This window comes from Pongo pygmaeus, chromosome 7, assembly GCF_028885625.2.
Source record: "Pongo pygmaeus isolate AG05252 chromosome 7, NHGRI_mPonPyg2-v2.0_pri, whole genome shotgun sequence".
Classification (NCBI taxonomy): domain Eukaryota; kingdom Metazoa; phylum Chordata; class Mammalia; order Primates; family Hominidae; genus Pongo; species Pongo pygmaeus.
The window spans coordinates 110,167,306-110,193,169 of record NC_072380.2 but is presented as its reverse complement, the minus strand read 5'-3'; the positions used below and the strand labels follow the sequence as shown (position 1 = coordinate 110,193,169).

Below are 25,864 nucleotides of genomic sequence, written 5' to 3'. Positions count from 1 at the left end.
GGCTCACTGCAACCTCTGCCTCCTGGATTCAAGCAATTCTCCTGCCTCAGCCTCCCGAGTAGCTGGGATTACAAGTGCCTGCCATCATGCCCAGCTAATTTTTGTATTTTCAGTAGAGAAGAAGGGGTTTTACCATGTTGGCCAGGCTGGTCTCGAACTCCTGACCTCAGGTGATCTGCCCACCACAGCCTCCCAAAGTGCTGGGATTACAGGAATGAGCCACTGCGTCCGGCCGTGCCCGGCCATTTCTATCTGTAATGTGCTCACATGTATAAATCATAGGTAAAAGCACTACAACATACAGTGATTATAAACTAGGTCCTAGGTTTGCCAGTAACTTATATCTTTAATTATCACACTCCTTTTTTCCCCAAATTGTCTAATGTAAGCATAATGTAAGCATAAAATAACAACTAATATGCTAAGACAATGATCAATAATAAATCTGTCCAGGCATTCAACTCAAACCTGGAAATAGATATAACAAGGGAGAAACATCAGAGTGAAATAATATTAATTCAAGGATCCGGACGAGCATAGTGACTGACTCATGGCTCATACCTGTAATCCCAACACTTAAGGAGGCCCAGGCAGGATGACTGCTTGAGCCCAGGAGTTTGAGATCAGCCTGGACAACATAGTAAGACTCCATCTCAACAAAATTTAGACTCATGAATAATCCACTCATTGTTTAGCATATAATCAAGAAATAACTGGCTGGTGCTTTGTAATCCCAGCACTTTGGGAGCCCGAGGCAGGAGGATCACTTGAGGTGAATCACTTGAGGCAGGAATTGGAGACCAGCCCGGCCAACACGGTGAATCCCCATCTCTACCAAAACAAAAAACTAGGCGGGCACGGTGGCGCATGCCTGTAGTCCCAGCTACTGGGGGGCTGAGGCAAGAGGATCGCTTGAGCCCAGGAGGTTGAGGCCGCGGTAAGCTAAGACTGCGCCTCTGCACTCCAGCCTGGGCAACAGAGGTGAGTGGGGAAAACAGCAAATAAATCAAGAGGAGGTGTGATTGGAAATGAACTAAGCTAAGGTCCTTGCATTGTCTAGGAAGAGATCAAAAGCACCAATTAGTGTTAGATCTTTTTTTTTTTTTTTTTTTTTTTAAAGACAGAGTCTCGCTCTGTCGCCAAGGCTGGAGTGCAGCGGGGCAATCTTGGCCTCCGGGGTTCAAGCAATTCTCCCACCTCAGCCTCCAGAGTAGCTGGGACTACAGGCAAGTGCCACCACACTCAGCCAATTTTTGTATTTTTAGTAGAGACAGGGTTTCACCATGTTGATCAGGCTGGTCTCAAACTCCTGACCTCATGTGATCCACCCACCTCAGCCTCCCAAGATGCTGGGATTACAGGTGTGAGCCACCACGCCCGGCCAGTGTTAGACTTTCTTAAAAATCAAAGATATATAAACTTCTTCTCATGCTTGTTATTTCAATTCAAATAAATATGGTAAATATATTCTGGGGGAAAATTAGATTTATTATAAAATCCTATTTGCCTAAGAAATTCACTAAATTAGTTCACCTACTATGTGCCCAACATTCTGCGTGAAACTGGGTTGTATAAAAATGATTAAGACATGGTCCCAAGCTGGTCATGGTGGTTCACGCTTGCAGTCCCAGCACTTTTGGAGGCTGAGGTGGGAGGACTGCTAGAGGCCAAAAGTTCAAGATGAGCTGAATTTTTTTTTTTTTTGGAGACAGAGTCTTGCTCTGTTGTCCAGGCTGGAGTGCAGTGACACGATCTCGGCTCACTGCAAGCTCCGCCTCCCGGGTTCACGCCATTCTCCTGCCTCAGCCTCCGAGTAGCTGGGACTACAGACGCCCGCCACCACACCCGGCTAATTTTTTGTATTTTTAGTAGAGACGGGGTTTCACCGTGTCAACCAGGATGGTCTCGATCTCCTGATCTCGTGATCTGCCCACCTCGGCTTCCCAAAGTGCTGGGATTACAGGCGTGAGCCACCGCGCCTGGCCCCTGAATTTTTATATTTATTAAAAAAAAATTTTAATTAGTTGGGTTTGGGCCGGGTGCAGTGGCTCACACCTGTAATCCCACCACTTTGGGAGGCCAAGGTGGGCGGTTCACCTGAGCTCAGGAGTTCAAGACCAGCCTGGCTAACATGGTGAAACCTCATCTCTACTAAAAATACAAAAATTAGCCAGGCGTGATGGCAGGCGCCGGTAATCCCAGCTACTTGGGAGGCTGAAGCAGGAGAATTGTTTGAACCCAGGAGGCAGAGGCTGCAGTGACGCAAGACTGTACCATTGCACTCCAGCCTGGGCAACAGAGCAAGATTCCATCAAAAAAACATTTAGCTGGGTTTGGTGGTGTATGCTTGCAGTCCTAGCTACTTGGGAGGCTGAGGTGAGAGTTAATGCTTGAGCCCATGAGTTCAAGGCTGCAGTGAGCTATGATGGTGCCACTGCTCCCCAGCCTGGGCGACAGAGCAAGAACCCCAACTCTTAACCCCTGTCCCATTTGTCCCAAGAATACTTGCCAGCAGGCCTAGCAGCTGCAGCATTTATCCTGAGATAAGTTTGCCACAAAATATCTTGCTTTTATTATTATTTTCGCATTCCTCTAGTATATCAATTTGGGAAACAATAGACATTCTGTTTACAGCATTCAGTTTTAATAGTGGTATTTCCATGTACAAAATATACTAATTCTCTATCGCTGAAAGTGTCAAATCCTACAAAACAGCATTCCTATGGATGATGTTAACATCACTCTTGAACAGCTGTTGGCCGAAGATTCATTTGAACAATCCGATTTTTCTGAAATAGACAATACTGATATTCTGTTTAGAAATAATTCCAAGAACAATTTTTATTTTATTTTACAATGAAAATCACTCAGATTTGCTTCAGCCTCATAGGGTATGTTTATATAAAATTAAATGAGTGCTGGGAGCGAGCTTTTTAAAAAAAAAAAAAGACATGGTCCCTGTGCCCAACATTAGTCCAGTGGAAGAAACATACATCAACAGCCAAGTAAAATGTAGAATAAACGCTATAACATTCATTAACTCATTCATTCAGTTATTCAAAAAGTAATCTATTATGCAACAAATATATGCCAGGCACAATGCTAAGCATCACATATATATTATGGCAAAGCCCACAAGGCAGCCTATTATCTAGTGGGGAAGATAATAAATTGGATGTTCTATTCAGAGTGAAAACAAATTCTGTTACCTTATCAACAACAGTATTTTTTTTCATTCTAGAGTTTCTAGTTATTATTTTCAAATCTGTCATATCCTTTATATGATTCCTGAGGTGACACTATTAACACCAGAAAGTAACAGACCTAAACATCCTGAGAGAGAAAAATTATAGCACAAACAATTTTAGGGTATCAGATTAAGTGACTAATTGACTGTTATGCTGGGCGCAATGGCTCACGCCTGTAATCCCAGCACTTTGGAAGGCTGAGGAGGGCGGATCACTTGAGGTCAGGAGTTCGAGACCAGCCTGGCCAACATGGTGAAATCCTGTCTCTAACTAAAAATACACAACAGCCAAGTGTGGTGCCGGCAGCCTGTAATCCCAGCTACTTGGGAGGCTGAGACAGAAGAATCACTTGGACCTGGGAGGCAGAGGTTGCAGCGAGCCAAGATCGTGCCACTGCAATGCAGCCTGTGCTACAGAGTGAGACTTAGTCTCAAAAAAGGAAAAAAATAAAAAATAAAAAAAAAATTGACTGTTAGGCTGGGCACGGCAGCTCACACCTGTAATCCCAGCACTTTGGGAGGCCAAGGGAGGTGGATCATTTGAGCTCAGGAATTTCAGACCAGCCTGGGCAACACGGTGAAACCCATATCTACAAAAAATACAAATAATTAGCTGGTCGTGGTGGCTCGCACCTGTAGCCCCAGCTGCTTGGCGAGCTGGAGTGGGAGGGACCTGGAGCCCAGGAGGTCAAGGATGTAGTGAGTGGAGATGGTGCCACTGCACTCCAGCCTGGGTGACAAAGTGAGACCTTGTATCAAAAAAATAAAAATAAAAAAGAACCAACTGTTAAGAAAAACTCTAAGGCACACAAGCAGGAAAATGAGCCACTCTTGGCAATCCTTGGAGTTGGATTATAATGGCGGCCATGTTGTAAGTTGCTGAACTTAAGTCTCTTTGGTTACAGACTCTGAGGGAAAAAGTAAAATGGATGTTGTACCTTTTATTAGAGCCTCATTTCAATAGATATAACTTTTTAATATATTATGGAAGTTTTTCCCCCCAAATTCAACAAGGTCTTTCTGATTCACCAGTTTAGTCAACAGTACCATCCTTTCAGGACATCTTCCTCATAGGTGATGAACTAAACCAAGAAACCACCATCCCCATATGCACCATTTTATATTATAAAAACAGTACTGCCTCCCTATCAAGTCTGATCATTACTACACCACTCTACAGATGAGGACTCAGACTTCAGGGAAATACGCACATACCATGTTCATAAAATACAGTTGCATAAAGTTTTCAACTGACATTCACTGCTGGTGCTTTGATTACAAATGCCATATACGTTCTTACCAGTAACCCAGGTTCCTCCCAAGAAGCCACCACACCCCATTCACAGGCCCTGGCCAACCCTGTTAAACCAATCCCTGGCAGCAAGCTCAAAATTCCTTTCAAGGGAGTGCTCCAGACAGCACTCCCAATCTGACAAGGGGCTAGCGTGCAAAACGATTTGCCACACCAGCAGAAGCAATCCCAATTTCTCTGAGTGCACTTCAGTCGGTTCTGGTCTTCATTCTCAAGCTAAGACACCATCATGTACTCAAAGAACACAGGGTGCACGTAATTAACAAGAAGGATGTCTGCACAATGGACAGAAGGCAAAGGATGGCCTCCAGAAGAGGCAAAGAGCTACTGGGAGACATGGAGAGACAGGGTGTGGAGGCAGAAAACGACTATGCTCCCTTTCATGTCTTAAAGAACATTTTAAATCTTTGAATATGAAGAGACAGGCCCAGCCCAGAGCCTAGTTCAGGATGGACAATGGAGACCTAAACTCTGTGCACAAAAAAGTATCAACCAGGCATGGTGGCTCATGCCTGTAATCCCAGCACTTTGGGAGGCCAAGGCAGGTGGCTCGCTTGAACCCAGAAGCTCAAGACCAGCCTGGGCAAACAAGCAAGACCCTGTTTCTACAAATAATAATTTGTAAAAACAGCTGGGTGTAGTGGCATGTGCCTGTGGTCCCAGCTACTTGGGAGGCTGAGGTGGGAAAACTGCTTGAGCTGAAAGGTCGAGGTTGCAATGAGGCGTGATTGCACCACTGCACTCCAACCTGGGAAATAAAGTGAGACCCCTGTCTCAAAAAAACAAAAGAAAACAAAAAGCTAGGACGGGCGCAGTGGCACACACCTGTAATCCCAGCTACTCGGGAGGCTGAGACACGAGAATTGCTTGAACCCAGGAGGCGGAGGTTGCGGTGAGCCAAGACTGCACCACTGCACTCAGCCTGGGCAATAGAGCCAGACTTTGTCTCAAAACACAAAACTGGCTGGGCGCAGTGGCTCACGCCCATAGTCCCAGCACTTTGAGACGCTGAGCGGGCAGATAACTTGAGATCAGGAGTTTGAGACCACCCTGGCCAACATGGTGAAACCCCATCTCCACTAAAAATACAAAAATTAAGGCCAGGCATGGTGGCTCATGCCTGGATCCCAGCACTTTGGGAGACTGAGGCAGGCAGATCACAAGGTTGGGAGTTCGAGACCAGCCTGGCCAACATAGTGAAACCCCATCTCTACTAAAAATACAAAAATTAGCCAGGCGTGGTGGTATGTGCCTGTAGTCGCAGCTACTCAGGAAGCTGACGCAGGAGAATTGCTTGAACCCGGGAGGCAGAGGTTGCAGTGAGCCGAGACCGCGCCATTGTGCTCCAGCCTGGGTGACAGAGTGAGACTCCGTCTCAAAAAAACAAAAATAAAAACAAAAACAAAAACAAAAATTAGCTGGGTGTGGTGGCGTATACCAGTAGTCCTAGCTACTCAGGAGGCTGAGGCACAAGAATTGTTTGAACCCAGGAGACAGAGGTTGCAGTGAGCCAAGATCATGCCACTGCACTCCAGCCTGGGTAAGAGAGTGAAACTGTCTCAAAATAATAATAATAATAATAATAATAGTAATTCGTCATCAAAAGTACAATGGGAAGGCCGGGTGCAATGGCACATACCTGTAACCGCAGTACCTTGGAGACTGAGACAGGCGGATCACCTGAGGTCAGGAGTTTGAGACCAGCGTGGCCAACATGGCGAAACCCCACCTCTACTGAAAAACACAAAAATTATCCGGGCATGGTGGCACATGCCTGTAATTCCAGCTACTCAGGAGGCTGAGGCAGCAGAATTGCTTGAACCCAGGAGTCAGAGGTTGCAGTGAGCTGAGATGGAACGACTGCACTCCAGCCTGGGCAACAGAGTGAGACTCTGTCTCAAAAAACAAACAAACAAACAAAAAAACCTACAATATTATATCATCTCACCCCAGTTAAAATTCCTTTTACCCAAAAGTCAGGCAATAACAAATGCTGACAAGGAAGCAGATAAAATGGAACTTTTGTATACTGTTGGTGGGAATGTAAATTATACAACCACAGCCAGGCACGGTGGCTCACACCTGTAATCCCAGCACTTTGGGAGGCCGAGGCAGGCAGATCACCTGAGGTCAGGAGTTCGAGACCAGCCTGACCAACATGGAGAAACCCCATCTCTACTAAAAATACAAAAAAAATTAGCCACGTGTGATGGTGCATGCCTATAATCCCAGCTACTTGGGAGGCTGAGGCAGAAGAATTGCTTGAACCCAGGAGGCAGGGGTTGCAATGAGCCGAGATCACACCATTGCACTCCAGCCTGGACAATAAGAGGGAAACTCCGTCTCTCAGAAAAAAAAAAAAAAAAAAATTAGCCAGGTACGGTAGGGTATGTCGGGTTCCACCTACTTCAGAGGCTGAGGAGGGAGGATCATTTGAGCCTAGGATGTCAAGGCTGCAGTGAGCTGTGGTCACACCATTGTACTCCAGCCTGGGCAAGAGAGACTCTATCTCAAAAAAAAAAGCCCAGGCGTTGTGGCTCACACTTGTAATCCCAGCACTTTGGGGGGCCAAGGTGGGCGGATCACCTGAGGTAGGGGTTCAAGAACAGCCTGGCCAACATGGTGAAACCCCAACTCTACTAAAAATACAAAAAATTAGCCGGGCATGGTGGCACTCGCCTGTTATCCCAGCTACTTATTAGGCTGAGGCAGGAGAATCGCTTGAACCTGGGAGGCGGAGGTTGCAGTAAGTCAAGATCGCACCACTGCACTCCGGCCTGGGCAACAAGGGCAAAACTGTCTCAAAAAAAATAATAATAATAAATAAATAAAAGAGTAAGCACCAAATGAGGATGTTTTTTTTTAAAAATGGCTGTCAGGGCCGGGCGCAGTAGCTCACGCCTGTAATCTCAGCACTTCGGGAGGCTGAGGCGGGCGGATCACTAGGTCAGGAGTTCGAGACCAGCCTGGTACATGGTGAAACCCCATCTGTACTAAAAATACAAAAAATTAGCCAGGCGTGGTGACAGACGCCTGTAGTGTCAGCTACTCAGGAGGCTGAGGCAGAAGAATCGTTTGAACCCGGGAGGCGGAAGTTGCAGTGAGCCAAGCTTGAGCCACTGCACTCCAACCTGGGCGACAGAGCTAGACTTCATCTCAAAAAAAAAAAAAAAAAAAAAGACTGTCAGAAGTTGCAGCCAACAGATCCTTAACAAAGGAAATTTTAGAATATATATTTCATACAGAGGAATAATGATCCTAGACAGCAGATCTGAGGTGCAAAAGAAAATGACGGGCTGTGTACTTTGGGTGTTAAAATATTCATTTTTGGCCAGGCATGGTGGCTCATGCCTGTTAACCTCAGCACTTTTGGGAGGTCAAGGAGGGTGGATCACTTGAGGTCAGGAGTTGGAGACTAGCCTGGTCAACATGGTGAAACCTCATCTCTACTAAAAATAGAAAAATTAGTTCTCTCTTCCTTTCTCCACCATCGTGGTGTGTGCCTGACTCCACTTCTTGCCATGTCTTCTCACAAGACTTTTAGGATTGTTTCCTGGCCAAGAAACAAAAGCAAAAATGTCCCATGCCCCAGTGGATTCAGATAACAACTGGTAATAAAATCAGGTACAACTCCAAAAGGAGACACTGGAGAAGAAGCAAGCTGGGTCTATAGGGAATTGCACACAAGATGACACATATTCACAATGTGTCAAGGTCATGACCATCTTCCCATAGCAAGCTGAAAATGGCGCCACCATCTGGACAGTTGGACGTTTTATTGGGAATATATTTTTTCTGAATCTGTTAGGAATGTGCTGGTTGGCTGGGTTCGGTCATAAATATATGAGACCTTTTATTTAAAAAAAGAAATACAAAAATTAGCTGGGCATGTTAGCAGGTGCCTATAATCTCAGCTACTTGGGAGGCTGGCGCAGGAGAATCACTTGAACCTGGGAGGCAGAGGTTGCAGTGAGCCGAGATCATGCCAGTGCGCTCTCCAGCATGGGCGACAGAGTGAGGCTCTTTCTAAAAAAATAAACAAATAAATCATTTTTAAGTAAGAATTATAGTGGTTACAAAAAGAAAAGAGGAGTAATGGAGAAAGAGGGAGGCAAACGTGCAGGTAATTCTAAACAAACATTAATTGTATAAATCAATGTGTTGGGCAACTTAGAAAAGGACACTAAAATACAAGAGAGAAATGACTGGAGTCAAAGGATTTGTATTGTTTAAAAGAAAGGCAAAGATGTTATTAACCCTAGACTTTAATAAGTTAGGTGTATCTGTTAAAAGAAATAGGCCGAGCGCAGTGGTTCACGCCTGTAATCCCAGCACTTTGGGAGGCCAAGGCAGGCGGATCACTTGAGGTCAGGCGTTCAAGACCAGCCTGGCCAACATGGTGAAACCCTGTCTCTACTAAAAATACAAAACTTAGCCAGGCATGGTGGTGTGTGCCTGTAATCCCAGCTACTCGAGAGGCTGAGGCAGGAGAATCACTTGAGCCTGGGTGGCGGAAGTTGCAGTGAGCCACTGCACTCCACCTTGGACAACACAGTGAGACTCCATCTCAAAAAAAAAAAAAGAAAAAGAAAAAAAAGAGAGTGTGATTTCCAAAAATGGATGGGAAAAAATTCAGTCAATCTGAAACATGGCAACAAAGGAGAAAAAAACAGAAAAAATGATTGAAATAAATCTTAATATATTTGTGATCATTAAGTGAATCTGTCCAGTAAAAGACAAGCATTGTCAGGTTGCCCAATACTGTCTCTCCCATCTTTAAACTCTCCTATATGCGTTATCATAGCGCCACACACTCTCCTTCGTAGTATTTATCACAACTGTGATCCTGTACCTTACTAATCTATATTAATTTCTGGTTATTATTTATTTCCTCTACTTGACCACAGATTCCACATTGACAAGGACTGGGTCTATTTTCAATTGCCATTGTATCACCAACACCTAGCACAGTTCTGAACACAGGGCAAGTTCTCCACAAAATCTGCTGAAGGAGGAGGAATGAGAAGGGAGGAGGGAAGAAAGTGAATCTGCATCAGCATTCCTTCCAGACTTAAACTGTCTGCAATTATTTTCTTCTGAAATGGAAAGTCCTCATCCGTAAGTTCTCTGATCCATAAACAAGATGCATTGTCTTAAAGAGATGACTGTTCTCATACTGAAATTGCTATTCATGTTACCTTCATTTAATCTTTTTAAAAATTCTTAGCAGTCAATTAAAAATCCATTAATGGACACACCTTGAGAAAGATGCATTCTCAATGGCTACTACTACATTTCATGAATAATCATAATTATTTTAATTTCGTTTTATATTTATACATAATTTTATATTTTTAATTTTATATTTGGCCAGGCATGATGGTTCCTGCCTATAATCCCAGCACTTTAGGAGACCGAGGTGGGAGGATCACCTGAGGTCAGGAGTTCGAGACCAGCCTGGTCAATATGGCGAAACTCCATCTCTACTAAAAATACAAAAAGCCAAGTGTGGTGATGCATGCCTATAATCCCAGTTACTCAGGAGGCTGAGGCATGAGAATCGTTTGAACTCAGGAGGTGAAGGTTACAGTGAGCCAAGAACATGCCATTGCACTCCAGGGTGGGGGATAAAGTGGACCGCAGACTCTGTCTCAATTAAAAAAAAAAAAATTATATTTGTTTAAGCTGCTTTGAAATGTTAACCCCAAACTGAATGACTGAGGCAAGTATCTCAAGCAGTCAAGGTTTATTGAGCCAACATTTGAGGACATGCCTGGGAAAAACACCAGTCACAGAAACACCTGAGGCCTACCATTTCCAAAGAGGGTTTTGGGAACTTAGTATTTAAGGTGAGAGTGCAAGTAGGAGAAAAAAAGGGAGGCAGGGTAAGCAGTGATGCAAATGATTACATGACTTGTGAGGCTCCAATTAGTGCTCAGTAAATCTCCTTTATACACAAAGTAAACACTGGAAAAGAGGAGCAGAGCAAAGAGTCAAGTACGCAGCCGTCTCTGAATGAGTGATCGCCCCTTGTCCTTGTTCTGTACCTGGGAAGATAAGCCTGTAATCAACATTGTCACTGTGAGAATTAACAGAACTCAGTTTGGGGAGTTAATGTTATGTTGCGGACCTAAGGTTACAATTGGCTTGTGTGTTTTATTGGGGGATATGTATCTTGAAAGATTTTCTTGAAAGATTTACGGGCCAGCAAGGAATTTCCTTGGGAGCAGTTTGTGAAGACAGCCATTGGGAGAGGCATAAGGCCCTTCCTTGTTGTGAGAACCTGGCTTATGCATAATGCTGTGACACACGGTGGTGAAATGACAGCTACTTGTTTAGGAAAAGCACGGCAGTGTTGCATGACTCAGTTCTCAGGCTTAACTCTCCCCTTGGCATAACTAGTTTGGGGGGGGTCCTGAGATTTTATTTTCTCTTACAGTTACTTTTAAAATAACTACTTATTTAGATTTATTTTTAGAATTACTAACTCCAATTTACAGAGGAAAACTGAAGTCCTAAGAATCAGCAAGTACTGACTTACTGACTGGAATTAAAGCTTCCGGTAGTTAGCACAGCACATTCACGGGGCAACAGTGGGGTGGATCCTCAGGGATTTACAGCATTTTGGGAAGCTGAGGCAAGAGGAGCGCTAGAGCCCACGAGTTTGAGACCAGCCTGGATGACAGAGACCTTGTCCCAAACCAAAAAAAAAAAAAAAAAAAAAAGAGAAGAAGAAGAAGAAGAAATAAGGCTGCCCTTAAGTGGCAGCTGATGTCCTCTAAGTCTCTTCTCTTCAGGCTTATCAGGTGTATGATGGCCCAGCTAAAGAAACATCTCTGGCTGGGCACAGTGGCTCATGCCTGTCTTTGGGAGGCCGAGGTGGGTGGATCATGAGGTCAGGAGATGGAGACCATCCTGGCTAACACGGTGAAACCCCATCTCTACTAAAAATTAAATTAGCTGGCCGTGGTGGCAGGCGCCTGTAGTCCCAGCTACTCTTGAGAGGCTGAGGCAGGAGAATGGCATGAACCCAGGAGGCGGAGCTTGCAGTGAGCCGAGATCGCACCACTGCACTCCAGCCTGGGCGACTGAGTGAGACTCAAAAAAAAAAACAAAAAGAGGCCAGGCACGGTGGCTCACGCCTGTAATCCCAGCACTTTGGGAGGCCGAGGCGGATGGATCATGAGGTCAGGAGATTGAGACCATCCTGTCTAACATGGTGAAACCCCGTCTCTACTAAAAATACAAAAATTAGCTGGGCGTGGTGGCGGGTGCCTGTAGTCCCAGCTACTCAGGAGGCTGAGGCAGGAGAATGGCGTGAACCCGGGAGGTGGAGCTTGCAGTGAGCTGAGAGCGTGCCACTGCACTCCAGCCTGGGCAACAGAGCCAGACTCCATCTCAAAAAAAAAAAAAAAGAAAAGAAAAGAAACATCTCCTAGCCTCCCTCACAGCTAAGGTCACATGTCTTGTTTTTGGTTACTGGGATTAAGTGAAAATGATGTGTGCATTTTCCATTTGACATCCTTAAAAAAATAAAGCTGCTTGTCCTCCAGATACCCCTTTCTCCCTTACAGCAGGCCAGGACACAAACATGGTGCTGGTAATGTCTCCACCATGAAGACAAACATAAAGGTGGCAGCCTCCTTAGAACTCAGAGAAGGAATCCATGCACAATATTTGGGATGGTGGAGCTACGCCCCAACCCCCCAGCCTGGGTCTCTGGATGGCCTCAAGGAAAAATTTTGGCCAACACTCCCAGAACTGTTAACAGGAGAGAAATAAACTTCTACCTTCCTGCAGTTTTGCATTTCTTTGTTATAGCACCTTTATCTATAGCATAACTGGCTCACCTCCAGTTTTGCTACCCCCAGGCCCACTACTGTTAGTTGACACAAATCTGAGTACCTACTATACGCTAAGGGTTACTACCTCACCATCTCTGCACCATGGAACCAACTGGCTGTGTAATTTTAGTAGCTCAAGGTTAATTTTTTTGTTGTTGTTGCTGAGATGGAGTCTCACTCTGTTGCCCAGGCTGGAGTGTAGTGGCGCGATCTCAGCTCACCACAACCTCTGCCTCCCGTGTTCAAGTGATTCTCCTGCCTCAGCCTCCCAAGTAGCTGGGACTACAGGCACGTGCCACCGTGCCTAATTTTTTTGTATTTTTAGTAGAGATGGAGTTTCACTATGTTGGTCAGGCTGGTCTCAAACTCGGAACCTCATGATTTGCCTGTCTCGGCCTCCCAAAGTGCTGGGATTACAGGCGTAAGTCACCAAGCCCGGCCTTGTTTTTTTTTTTTTAAGCTCAATATTATGTTTACTAATGATTTGAAATTACATTTCCTCAAGCTTTTTTTTTTTTTTAACCTCCCACATATTTCCCTGAGAAACAATTTCCCTTGGAAGCTGTAACTGCAAACAGGCAACTCTAAACTCTTAAAACGTTAGAACAACTGAAGAAGTGTGGTCTTTGTTTACTTTTTACTTTCCTTCAAGCGCAATGAGTTAACCAGTAACTGAACTACTCTCATTAAGTCTCCAAAAGCTCTACTAAAAGTTCAACAACTGGGAGGAAGAAAAGGAGAGCTGCTAGGGCTCACACATTGTTTCCACTAGCATTCCTTGATGACTCATGACAAATCAGCCCAAAAGGTAGTAGGGCAGAATGGGACAACTGTGGCCTCTTCCTTCAGGGCCAAGATTCAAAGTTAAATTGACAAAACAAATATATTACTCATTCAAACATAATACACATTGTACAACAAAACTCATGTTAACTTCTTAATACTTTATGCTAAGTTACTGAGAAAAGAATTTTTATCTGAGGAATGCAAGTCTTTATTATCAGGCCGAGAGAGACATTAAAATGATACAGCAATCACTTTCTACTCCCCCCCCCCCCTTTTGAGCTCTGTCTTCAGCTCTTGAAACTGATTGTATTGCCACAAGTAGCTACAAATTAACCTAATAATGCAGAGCTCAACAACGGATAGCCAATCACCAACCAATGTTGTTTCTTAAACCAAGCACAATTCCTGACAAACAACTTTGTATCAGTACACTCCCTGTTCCCCCTTTCAGTCTTTCAAAATCCACTTATAACTGCTGCCAATCCGTGTGTATAGTCAGGGCAACATCAATCTATATTCTGGGGTTGCAATCCTCAAGCTTGGCCCAAATAAACGCTCTACTTACATTAATTTTGCCTCAGCTTCTTCCTTTTAGGTCGACATTAGATATATTTAAAGTGAATCCCAGAGTGATTGGTATTAATAAACAGTTTTGACAGCAATCTTCATTTATTGGCCACCTTGTCTGTAAAACATTCTAATGAACGTTTATCATAAAAGTGTGATAAGAGGCTCAGGCCTGCAATCCCAGCACTTTGGGAGGCGGGCGGATCACCTGATGTCAAGAGTTCTAGACCAGCCTGGTCAACATGGTGAAACCCCATCTCTACTAAATTAAGCGAGGTGTGGTGGCCTGCACCTGTAATCCCGTGTACTCGGGAGGCTGAGGCAGGAGAAGGGCTTGAACCCAGAAGGCGGAGGTTGCAGGGAACCGAGATGGTGCCACTGCACTCCATCATGGGTGACAGAGTGACACTCTCTCAGGAAAAAAAAAAAAAGTGTGATAAAAGCTTAAAAAGATATTGAATACCACTGAAATCTTCACCAACCAATGTTCTATAGAACTGCCCTTGATCCTTTATTAGATGAGAGGAAATCTGTACTTTAAAAATCCAATGTCCTTCCCTATCTAAATCTATTCAATTCCTTAAATCAGATGGAAAAAACCTAGGTGGCAAGAGAGACTCGTATCACTAACTGGTAAAAATTCCTATCCATCTTATTCATACCATTAAGAGCTGATACCCGCTATAGTTTGTATCTAGAGAGCTATATATAACATACTGCCTGGTTTTCCAGCCATCTGAAACAGCCTGCCATTTTAATCTAACTTAAAAACTGCTTTCATTGGCCAGGCGTGGTGGCTCACGCCTATAATCCCAACACTTTGGGAGGCTGAGGGGGGGGCAGATTATGAGGTCAGGAGATCGAGATCATCCTGGCTAACACGTTGAAACCCCATCTCTACTAAAAATTAAAAAAAGTAGCCGGATGTGGTGGCGGGCGCCTGTAGTCCCAGCTACTCAGGAGGCTGAGGCAGGAGAACAGCTTGAACCTGGGAGGCAGCGCTTGCAGTGAGCGGAGATCCCGCCACTGCACTCCAGCCTGGGCGACAGAGCGAGACAAAAACAAAAACAAAAACAACCAAAAAAAACTGCTTTCATCATATCGCTCCTGTTCATAATTCTTCAATGATTCCCCACTGCCTACAGAATAAACTCCAAACTCCTTAGCCTACTATTTATTTTACAATCTAACATAGTGGGGAAAACACCAGGCAGTAAAGATGACACAATCGCCACAAATCAGTCCATTATTCTATCCTGGAATTATGGGCCAAGTCACAGAATCTGACAGTTGGAAAGAAGCTATCAATCTTAAAAGAACATATCACCACCTATCATGCGTGACCCAGGGTTGCTTTGAGGTCTAAATAAGAACGAACGTGAACATCCACTGAAAGCTATCAATCACTCTACAAATACAGGATGTTGGTCTTACTATCCTGTACTCAGACAAATCAATAGTTGTTGAACTTCTCAGAATACAAAGAAGAAAATCTATCAGGCTTGTGAAGGGGTGAAGAAAATTCTCTCCCCTCTACAACTTCTGAAGGTTTGATCATTTGAGCCTAATAAACAAACTGATAATAGATCAACAGCAAGAAAAGGCATACAAATGTATTACATGCACACGCATACATGGGAGTCATAGGAATAAGAAAACTCGAAGGAAGGGTCAGATGGTTTAAGTTTTAATGCCATTCTAAAGTTATAGAAATAGGGGTTTAGATCATGGCAAAACAGGTTATGGGAGGGAGGGATGGAAAGGCCTGGCTAGGGAAGGTGGTCTTGTTATGCAAATGAGACCTCACAGGTAGCAGCCTTGAGAAAGGATACTTGGTAGCCTGTGGTATGTGGTAAACTTCTCTATTAGACCTTCAAAGGTGTCAGACTCTCAATCTCTCGGTTAATCTTTCCTAGGTCTGAACATGGGGGATGGGGTGGGGAGGAGGTGTGCTCAGACAAAGCCTGGCTGTTTATTTCACTAATGCAGATTTTCCCTAAAGATGCAAATCTCCACAAACAGCAGCTTTTCAGAGCTATTCTTGTTTGCAGTTTCTCTAACACTATCTTGAAATATACCAAAGAGGTATATTTTGGGTGAGATATTCTGGTTTCCTTTACTTGAGTAAACAAGGAAACTGTGAGTTTCTATGTGAACAAGTGGATTCTTTGAAAGACCAGGTCTGCACTTGTATCCCAGAACTTAAAGTATAATTAAAAAACAAAAAAAAAGAAAGAAAGAAAAGTAAAAAGAAAGACCAGGTCATAAAGCCAATGAGAGCAGCTACTCTGACCTCTTTCATCCTTTATAATCTGATATATGGCTAACTACCCTGTGAACGGTGTCTGGCACAGAGGCATTTGGTATGTATTTGCTGTGTCTAAGTTCCTAAAAAAACAACTGAACAAGGATATTAAAAAAAAAAAAAAAAAAAAAAAAAGCCGGGCATGGTGGCTCACACTTGTAATCCCAGCACTTTGGGAGGCCAAGGCGGGCGGATCACCTGAGGTCGGGAGTTCAAGACCAGCTTGATTAACAGGGAGAAACTCCGTCTCTACTAAATAAATAAATAAATAAAATACAAAATTAGCCAGGTATGGTGGCGCATGCCTGCAATCCCAGCTACTCTGGAGGCTGAAGCAGGAGAATCACTTGAACCCGGGAGGTGGAGGTTGCAGTGCGCCACTGCATTCCAGCCTGGGCAACAACAGTGAGACTCTGTCTCAGAAAAAAAAAAAAAAAAGGCTGGGGATGGTGGCTCACGCCCGTAACCCCAGCACTTTGGGAGGCCAAAGCGGGTGGATCAGGAGGTCAGGAGTTCGAGACAAGCCTGACCAACATGGTGAAACCCCATCTCTACTAAAAATAAAAAATTAGCCAGGCATGGTGGCGCATGCCTGTAGTCCCAGCTATTCGGGAGACTGAGGCAGGAGAATCGCTTGAATCCGGAAGGCAGACGTTGCAGTGAGCCGAGAATGCGCCACTGCACTCCAGGCTGGACAACAGAGTGAGGCTCTGTCTCAAAAAAAAAAAGCCTGGAGTGGTGTGGAGTGGCGGTGTGAGCCTGTAGTCCCAGCTACTTGGGAAGCTGAAATGGGAAGGCTGCTTGAGCCAGGGAAGACAAGGCTGCAGTGAGCCATGATCATACCACTGGACTCTAGCCTGGGCAACAGAGTGAGACCTTGTCTCAAAAAAAAAAAAAAAAAAAAGTCCGGGCATGGTGGCTCAGGCCTGTAATCCCAGCACTTTGGGAGGCTGAGGGGAGCTGATCACCAGAGGTCGGGAGTTCAAGACCAGCCTAACCAACATGGAGAAATCCTGTTGTCTACTAGAAATACAAAATTAACCAGGTGTGGTGGCGCATGCCTGTAATCCCAGCTACTAGGGAGGCTGAGGTAGAATTGCTTGAACCCAGGAGTCGGAGGTTGCAGTGAGCCGAGATCGCACCATTGCACTCCAGCCTGGGCAACAACAGCAAAACTCTGTCTCAAAAAAAAAAAAGTCCCCAAAGTCTTGTGCAAGAATGTTCAGGGCAGCTTAATTTATAATAGCCCCAAATGGGAAATAACCCAAATGTCCAATATCCAGTAAATGGATAAACAAATTGTGGTATATTAATACAATAAAAACAATACTCAGCAATAAAAAGCAACACTCCAAGAACATGAATGAATCTAAAAGAAATTATGCTAAGTGAAAGAAGCTAGATACAGAAGGGTACATACAGCATAATTCCATTTTACATGAATAAGCAAAACTTACCTACAGTGATTGGGGGTATGGCAGGGATTAACTAGGAAACAGCACAAGGGAACTTGCTGAAGTTTGGACATGTTCTCAAGGAATGTGGGTTACATTACAGAGGCATTTATCAACTCAATAAACTACATTTAACTGTGAATTTTGCCGGGCACGGTGGCTCACGCCTGTAATCCCAGCACTGTGGGAGGCCGAAGTGGGCAGATCACCTGAGGTCAGGAGTTCAAGACCAGCCTGGCCAACATAATGAAACCCTGTCTCTACTAGGAAAACAAAAATTAGCCAAGCGCAGTGGTGGGTGCCTATAATACCAGCTACTTGGGAGGCTGAGGCAGGAATCACTTGAACCCAGGAGGCGGAGGTTGCAGTGAGCTGAGATTGCACCACTACACTTCAGCCTGAGCAACAAGAGCAAAACTCCTCAAAAAAAAAAAAAAAAAAAACAGAGGCTGGGCGCAGTAGCTCATGCCTGTAATCTCAGCACTTTGGGAGGCCAAGGTGGGTGGATCACAAGGTCAGGAGTTCAAGACCAGCCTGACCAACATGGGGAAACGCCATCTCTACTAAAAATACAAAAATTAGCCCGGAGCTCACCTGTAATCCCAGCTACTCAGGAGGCTGAGGCAGAAGAATCGCTTGAATCCAGGAGGCGGAGGTTGTGGTGAGCCAAGATCATGCCACTGCACTCCAGCCTGTCAGAGCAAGACTCAGTCTCAAAAAAAAAAAAAAAAAATTGTAGTACATAAATCACAACTAAATAAAAGAAAAAAAAAGACAAAAAATGATCTCTAGTAATAAATACCTGAAGTCTCCCTAAGTTAGCTTGGCCCAGAATTTTAAAAATAGTAATAATAATAATAAATACCTGAAGTCAATATACTTTATTTCAGGACTGAAGGAAAACTTTTATTATTCCAAGCCAAAACCAAAACACATGCACAACTTTTAAAAGTAAAACAGTGGAAACAGAACAGATTAAAACACCACTCAGACCTAAACCAACCATGGGATTTTAAGCTCTCAAGTAAATCACCAAAGTTCTCTAAGCCTCAGTTTTCTCATCTGTAAAATGGGAATAAGAAAATCTACCTCACCAGGAATATGTAAAAATTAACCTTATGCAAAGTATCTAGGTAAAGCACATAACATGACACTTGGAGCCTTAGTAAATGGTACTGGTAGGAATCAACAATGAGAAAACATATAAAAAAGATCCACTTTACCTATCTTGCAAAACAGGAAATTACTTAAATGAGCCCTTATTGTGGACTCTTATTTACTTTTTATGTTTTATTTATTTACTTATTTTGAGATGGAGTTTCGCTTTTGTTGCCCAAGCTGGAGTGCAATGGCATGATCTTGGCTCACTGCAACCTCCGCCTCCCGGGTTCAAATGATTCTTCTCTCTCAGCTTCCCAAGTAGCTGGGGTTACAGGCGCGCCACCATGCCCGGCTAATTTTTTATATTTTTAATAGAAACGGGGTTTCATCATGTTAGCCAGGCTGGTCTCAAAACTCCTGACTTCAGGTGATCCACCCGCCTCAGTCTCCAAAAGTGCCGGGATTACAGGTATGAGCCACTGCACCCGGCCTGGACTCTTATTTAAATATCTGCCTTGTCTGAAAACTCTCCGCTTTCTTTTTTTATTATTCTTTATTTTACCTTTTTTTTTTTTTGAGACAGAGTCTCACTCTGTTGCCCAAGCTGGAGTGCAGTGGCGTGATCTCGGCTCACTGCAACCTCTGCCACCCGGGTTCAAGGGATTCTCCTGCCTCTGCCTCCCCAGCAGCTGAGATTACAGGTGCCTGCCACCGCGCCCAACTATTTTGTAGTTTTAGTAGAGATGAGGTTTCGCCATCTTGGCCAGGCTGGTTTTGAACTCCTGACCTCAAGATCCACTCACCTTGGCCTCCCAAAGTGCTGGGATTATAGGCGTGAGCCATCCACGCCCAACCTTTTTTTTTTTTTTTTTTTTTTTGAGATAAGAGTCTTGCTGTCACCCAGGCTGACTTTCCACCTTCAGAGTTCAAGCAATTCTCATGCCTCAGCCTCCTGAGTAGCTGGGATTACAGGCGCATGCCACCACGACTGAATAATTTTTGTATTTTTATTAGAGACGGGATCTCGCCATGTTGCCCAGGCTGGTCTAAACCTCTTGACCTCAAGTGATCCGCCTACCTTGGCCGCCCAAAGTGCTTACAGGCATGAGCCTCTGCGCCAGGCCTCTTTCTTTTCTTTTTTTTTTGAGACACAGTCTCACTCTGTCACCCAGGCTAGAGTGCAGTGGCACAATCTTGGCTCACTTCAACCTATGCCTCCCAGGTTCAAGCAATTCTCCTGCCTCAGTCTCCCAAGTAGCTGGGATTATAGGCCTACACCACCGTGCCTGTCTAATTTGTACTTTTAGTAGAGATGGGGTTTTACCACATTGGCCATGGTTGGTCAGGCTGGTCTCGAACTCCTGATCTCAGATGATCTGCCTGCCTCAACCTCCCAAAATGCTGGGATTACAAGCATGAGCCACCACACTTGGCCTCTGTTTTTTTAAGAGACAGGGCTCACTCTGGTTGCCCAGGCTGGAGTGTAGGGGTGCAATCACAGCTCACTGCAGCTTCGAACTCCTGGGACTCAAACTGGGACTACAGGTGTGAGCCACCACACCTGGCTAATTTTTAACTCTCCACTTTCTGATAACTGACTCCATTCCATCCAGATGGCTGTTAGAGACGGGGTTAGGACAAACCAGGGAAGGTGCCTCGTTTTACAGTGGTCCTGCTCCCTAGCCACACAAACTCTCTTAAAAAAGTTCACGAAAATCAAAGTTTTGGACAACCAAATTGTTGTAACCGAGCCAGTTATAGAGAAACGCCACACTCTGAGACGAATTCAGGAGTTCTTTATTAGCCGGCGACCCAGAGACGGCTAGTGCTCAAAATTCTCTTGGCCCCCAAGAAGGGGCTAGATTTTCTTTTGTTTAGAAAGGGGAAGGGGGGGGGTCTAGTTAAAACAAAGTAGGCAAAAAGTTAAAAGGACAAATGGTTACAGGAAAGTAAACAGTTCCAGGTGCAGGGGCTTTAAATCTATCACAAGGTGATAGACGCGGGGCTTTGGGCGTTATCAACCGGACACAAACGCAGGGGCTCTGGGTGCTATTAACCGGGCGAATTCCTGGGAACTGCGGATATAGCTTGCCACAGTATCTTATCAGTTAATTGCATTCTTGGATGTGCTGGGAGTCAGCTTAAACAACTTAAGTCCTTGAGGAAGGGGGTGGGTAAGGCTTGAGGAAGCGGGTGGGTAAGGGGCTGTAAGTGAAGGAGCCAAGATGGAGTCTTGTCTGGCTCTTAGTTAAGGGAGAGTCAATTCAGGTTAAAACAAGACAGGGTATCACAAAATTATATTCAAAGGTCTGAGTGAAACTCACTACTTAAAAAAGAAAGAAAAGAAAAAGGCTTACATTGCCTTGTGAAATGCAAAAGACTATTTATAAAGATTACCAGTACTTAAGCCAGGTTTCCCAGAAATAGGGTTTACCTAAAGCAACATTTTTATTCACATCTGCTAGAAAGCTTTCTAATTATCTTTCAAAAGGCCATTTATTTCCAAGCGCTAAGACAAGCACACCAATAACTACTTTCCACAGACAGCGTGCTCAAACAGTAGACAAAGCATGCTGAGTACTTTCCTTTTATCACACCAAAACTGTCTGGTTGGATTACAGCCAACAACAGGGCTCAAGTAGGATTTATCTTTCCTGTAGATCACGTAGTACATTTGCCTAATGCAATGCCCTAGATTTTACAAATTACATTCACGGATGTACTTGCAGGTCGGCAGATTTGAACATTTTCAAGGAAGGCAGACACTTGTATAAAAGTCTGTCTTGATCATCAATAAAAACACCAACTATTTTGAGCCACCTACTATCTTTTTGCTATAATTTTCAATTTTGGTAAAGAATTTCTTGGCTTTTAGCAAAGTCGAAGTTTAGCTAATATGCTGATGTTCCATCTGTATTTACAGTGCACAGTAAGAACCCACACACGCTAAATATGTTTGAAATATTTCCAAGCCAAAAATTTATATTGTGTGGCCATGATAGGCACTGACTAAAGGAAACTTGAAACTATAAATAGCACAGTGAACACCATACGCCTGGGGTGAAATGTTTTGCTTAAAATGGTACAAGGAAGGGGTTCACAGACAAAAAGTCCATATTCTACCCAAAAATGGGCCCAATAAACAAACCTCACACACATACACCCCTAACTCATTAAAGAGATAAGAATTTTTCTCGGCCGGGCGCGGTGGCTCACTCACGCCTGTAATCTCAGCACTTTGGGAGGCCAAGGCGGGCGAATCACGAGGTCAGGAGTTCGAGACCAGCCTGGCCAACATGGTGAAACCCCGTCTCTACTAAAAATACAAAAAATTAGCTGGGCGTAGTGGCGGGCGCCTGTAATCCCAGCTACTCGGGAAGCTGAGGAAGGAGAATCGCTTGAACCTGGGAGCAGAGGTTGCAGTGAGCAGAGATCGTGCCACTGCACTCCAGCCCGGGCCACAGAGTGAGACTCTGTCTCAAAAAAAAAAAAAAAAAAAACTCACTGAAAAAAGTTAAATATGCCATTTGTCTACCATTTTCAGGGCATTTCCTCGCGATGCAGCGGTATTCACTGCAAAGCAACTCCCGTCTAACTCTCCATCATGATGTCACAAAACCCAAAATGCAGCGGAATCCGACTCTACTGGTGCAGTCTAGGGGTGCCACCAACCAACGCAGGGCAGGTGCGGGGCAAGACTCCATCAGGTTTCCTCACTACCTCTGAAAATCACTGCTCCTCATACAAAAAAAGACGTTAAAAGTTCCAACCAGGAAAAAAAAATGCCAAATTTGCCTGCTGAGTCTGTCAAGAAAAGGTCCGAGGACCAACTGTCCATGGGCAGGAAAAATGTGGGTGGAAAATGGCTTCCCGGGCAGATGGAAACGCAGTAAATCACACTCACATCCCTTCCTGGAGTAAGGGCTTTAAAACATGCGTGGGGTGGGGGGGACCCATTCACAAGAGTATGCCAAGAACCCGCAACCACTTCAACTCGGGATCCGAACGTGCGACGGCGTGAAAACGCTGGCCACCCTAGCGGAGACGCGGCCAGGGAGAACGAGCATTGACAAATCCGCAACCCTGACCACAGAGCTGCAAAATATGCGCCGTCACCTCCGCGACCGCTCCTTCCGCAGCCGTCGAAACACAAAGCCCACGGGCTTTAAGAAGAAAGGAAACACGTGCTCGGCAGATAAACTGTTTGTCTGCCCCAGTGCGCCCTACGCGAGGCCGCGGGGCTGCGCGGAGGCTGGAGACCGGCGACCCACACCACCTGGGCGCCAAGGGTCGAGTGCGGCCCTCCGCCCCGCGCCCCTGGCCTCCCCCATCGCCCCAAACTCCTGGCCTCCCCCCGTCGGCGCTGGCCCAGCCGGGGGAAGTGCGGACGCGGCACCCGGAGAATTAAGTTTCTAATAATACAACTTTAGGCGGATGAGCGCGCGCCTCACCCCACCGCGAGGCCGGGCCAGAAGCCAACTGGGGGCGCGGAAGCAACGCGGGGTCCCAGGCCGGGCGCGCCGCGCTCACCAGATACCAGACGCCGAGCAGGATGGTGCCGGTGCGGACATGGCAGCACAAGCAGCAGCTGTTAGAGTAGAACCGCGTCCAGGGCGCGACCATCTTCATCGCTCCGGGCGCAGTGGCGCGAGCGCGCGCGCAAGTTTTCAGGAGCGTCGACCGCCTCGCCTGGGGCCCGCCGCGCCGCTGCTGCCGGCTCCCGGCCCGCTCGCCCGTGCGCCCGCGGGCCTGCCTCCTCGACCCCCCGAGGGCTCCGAGCTTCTGCCGCGTCGGGACTCTGCGCTCCGAAGGCGACGGCGGCAGCGGCGGGGGCGGGGAGGGGGCGGGGCGGACTCGGCCATGTGACCCGGGGCCGTGACGTCATTGCGAGCTCCAGCCAGCTGCGGGAGCTCCGAGCCCCGGGTGAGTAAATCCATCAGCGTGCACCCTCTGCCAGTCCCCTAGTCGGCCCTGAGTGGAGGTCCGGGCCTTCCCTCTTTCATCTGGCCGTTCGTGTAACTCCATTCAAGGGTCGAGATTCTTTTAGTCTAGTTCCTTGCGATCTTCTTCCCTTCTACTTCTTTTTTTTTTTTTTTTTTTGAGACAGAGTCTCGCTCTTGTCGCCCAGGCTGGAGTGCAATGGCGCGATCTCGGCTCACTGCAACCTCCGCCTCCCGGGTTCAAGCGATTCTCCTGCCCAACCTCCCGAGTAGCTGGGATTACAGGCGCCTGCCACCACACCCTGCTAATTTTTTGTATTTTTAGTAGAGACGGGGTTTCACCATGTTGGTCAGGCTGGTCTGGAACTCCTGACGTCGAATGATCCACCCGCCTCAGCCTCCCAAAGTGCTGGGATTACAGGCGTGAGCCACCGCACCCGGCCCCCTTCTACTTCTATGTTGCAGGAAATCGATACAGCTCCTATCACTCTTATCTTGCACCAGAGGAAGGAAAACTGAGCGGTGCTGTTGCAGTCAATTGCAGTATTTTGAACCACCACCGAGAGCGATTTGTCTCCGCTTCCCAGCTCAATTACTGTGGTAGTAATCTTTTCCCAGAAAATAGGCTGTGTGTCAAGGACATCCTCGCTGTGCTTCCGGTAGCTTTTTTTTTTTTTTTTTTTGAGACAGAGTGTCGCTCTGTCACCCACGCTGGAGTGCAGTGGCGTGATCTCCGCTCACTACAAGCTCCGCCTCCCGGGTTCACGCCATTCTCTTGCCTCAGCCTCCCGAGTAGCTGGGACTACAGGCGCCCGCCACCACGCCCGGCTAATTTTTTGTATTTTTAGTAGAGACGGGGTTTCACTGTGTTAGCCAGGATGGTCTCCATCTCCTGACCTCGTGATCCGCCCGCCTCAGCCTCCCAAAGTGTTGGGATTACAGGCGTGAGCTGCCACGCCTGGCACAGCATTTTTAATCATGAGTGCAGCTCTAATGATTCAGTCCCAGCCTGGGCAACATGGCGAAACCCTGGCTCTACAAAAAAATACCAAAATTGGCTGGGCGCGGTGTCTCCCAGTGAGAGACAGGAGTAGCGGATTTCCTGGGGCGACTAAGAATTCCTAAACCTAGCTGGGGAAGGGGACCGCACCTACCCTTAAACATGGGGCTTGTAACTCAGCTCACACCTGACCAATCAGGTAGTAAAGAGGGCTCACTAAAACACCAATTAAGCTAAAAGCAAGAGGTAAAGAAATAGTCAAATAATCTATCATCTGAGAGCACAGGGGGAGGGACAATGATTGGGATATAAACCCCAGGCATTCCAGCCGGCAGTGGGCAACCCCTTTTGGGTCCCCGCCCACTGTATGGGAGCTGTTTTCACTCTATTAAATCTTGCAGCTGCACACTCTTCCACCTCGAGCTGAGCTGAGCTTTCGCTCACCGTCCACCACTGCTGTTCACCGCTGTTGCAGACCCGCCGTTGACTATCACCCCTCTGGATCCGGCAGGGTGTCCCCTGCGTTTCTGATTCAGCCAGGTGCCCATTGCCACTCCCGTTTGGGCTAGAGGCTCGCCATTGTTCCTGTGCGGCAAAGTGCCTGGGTTGGTCCGAATCGAGCTGAACACTAGTCGCTGGGTTCCACGGTTCTCTTCCGTGACCCACGACTTCTAATAGAGCTATAACACTCACTGCATGGCCCAAGGTCCCATTCCTTGAAATCCGTGAGGCCAAGAACCCCAAGTCAGAGAATAAAAGGCTTACTGCCATCCTGGGAGCAGCCGCCACCATCTTGGGAGTGGCCCACCACCGTCTTGGGAGCTCTAAGAACAAAGACCCACCGGTAACACCAGCACTTTGGTAGGCCAAGGCTGGGGGATCACCTGAGGTCAGGAGTTTGAGACCAGCCTGACCAACATGGAGAAACCCCATCTCTACTAAAAATACAAATAAAATTAACTGGGCCTGGTGGTGCATGCCTGTAATTCCAGCTACTGGAAAGGCTGAGGCAGAAGAATCGCTTGAACCTGGGAGGGGGAGTTTGCGGTGAGCCTAGATCGCGCCATTGCACTCCAGCCTGGGCAACAAGAGCAAAACTCCGTCTCAAAAAACAAAATTAGCCAGGCTTGGTGGCACGTGCCTGTGGTCCCAGCTACTCCAGGGGCTGCGGCCAGAGAATCACCTGAGCCGGGGAGTTCGAGGCTGCAGTGATCCGTGATTGTGCCACTACACTCCAGCCTGGGCGACGGCAGTGAGACACTTCTCAAAACAAAAAAGAGAAACAGTTATCCAACCAGTTACACAAAG

General features: G+C 46.1%; 1 protein-coding gene across 1 annotated transcript in view; it reads right to left on the bottom strand.

Annotated features, from left to right (window-relative positions):
* Positions 1-23,641, bottom strand: part of LAPTM4B (lysosomal protein transmembrane 4 beta) — an 81,030-nt gene extending 57,389 nt beyond the window's left edge. The window contains 3 exon segments of the mRNA XM_054497416.2: positions 23,147-23,330; positions 23,332-23,506; positions 23,509-23,641. Of these exon segments, the coding sequence (XP_054353391.2) occupies positions 23,147-23,330; positions 23,332-23,506; positions 23,509-23,641 (492 nt within the window).
* Positions 23,642-25,864: the final 2,223 nt, after the last annotated feature.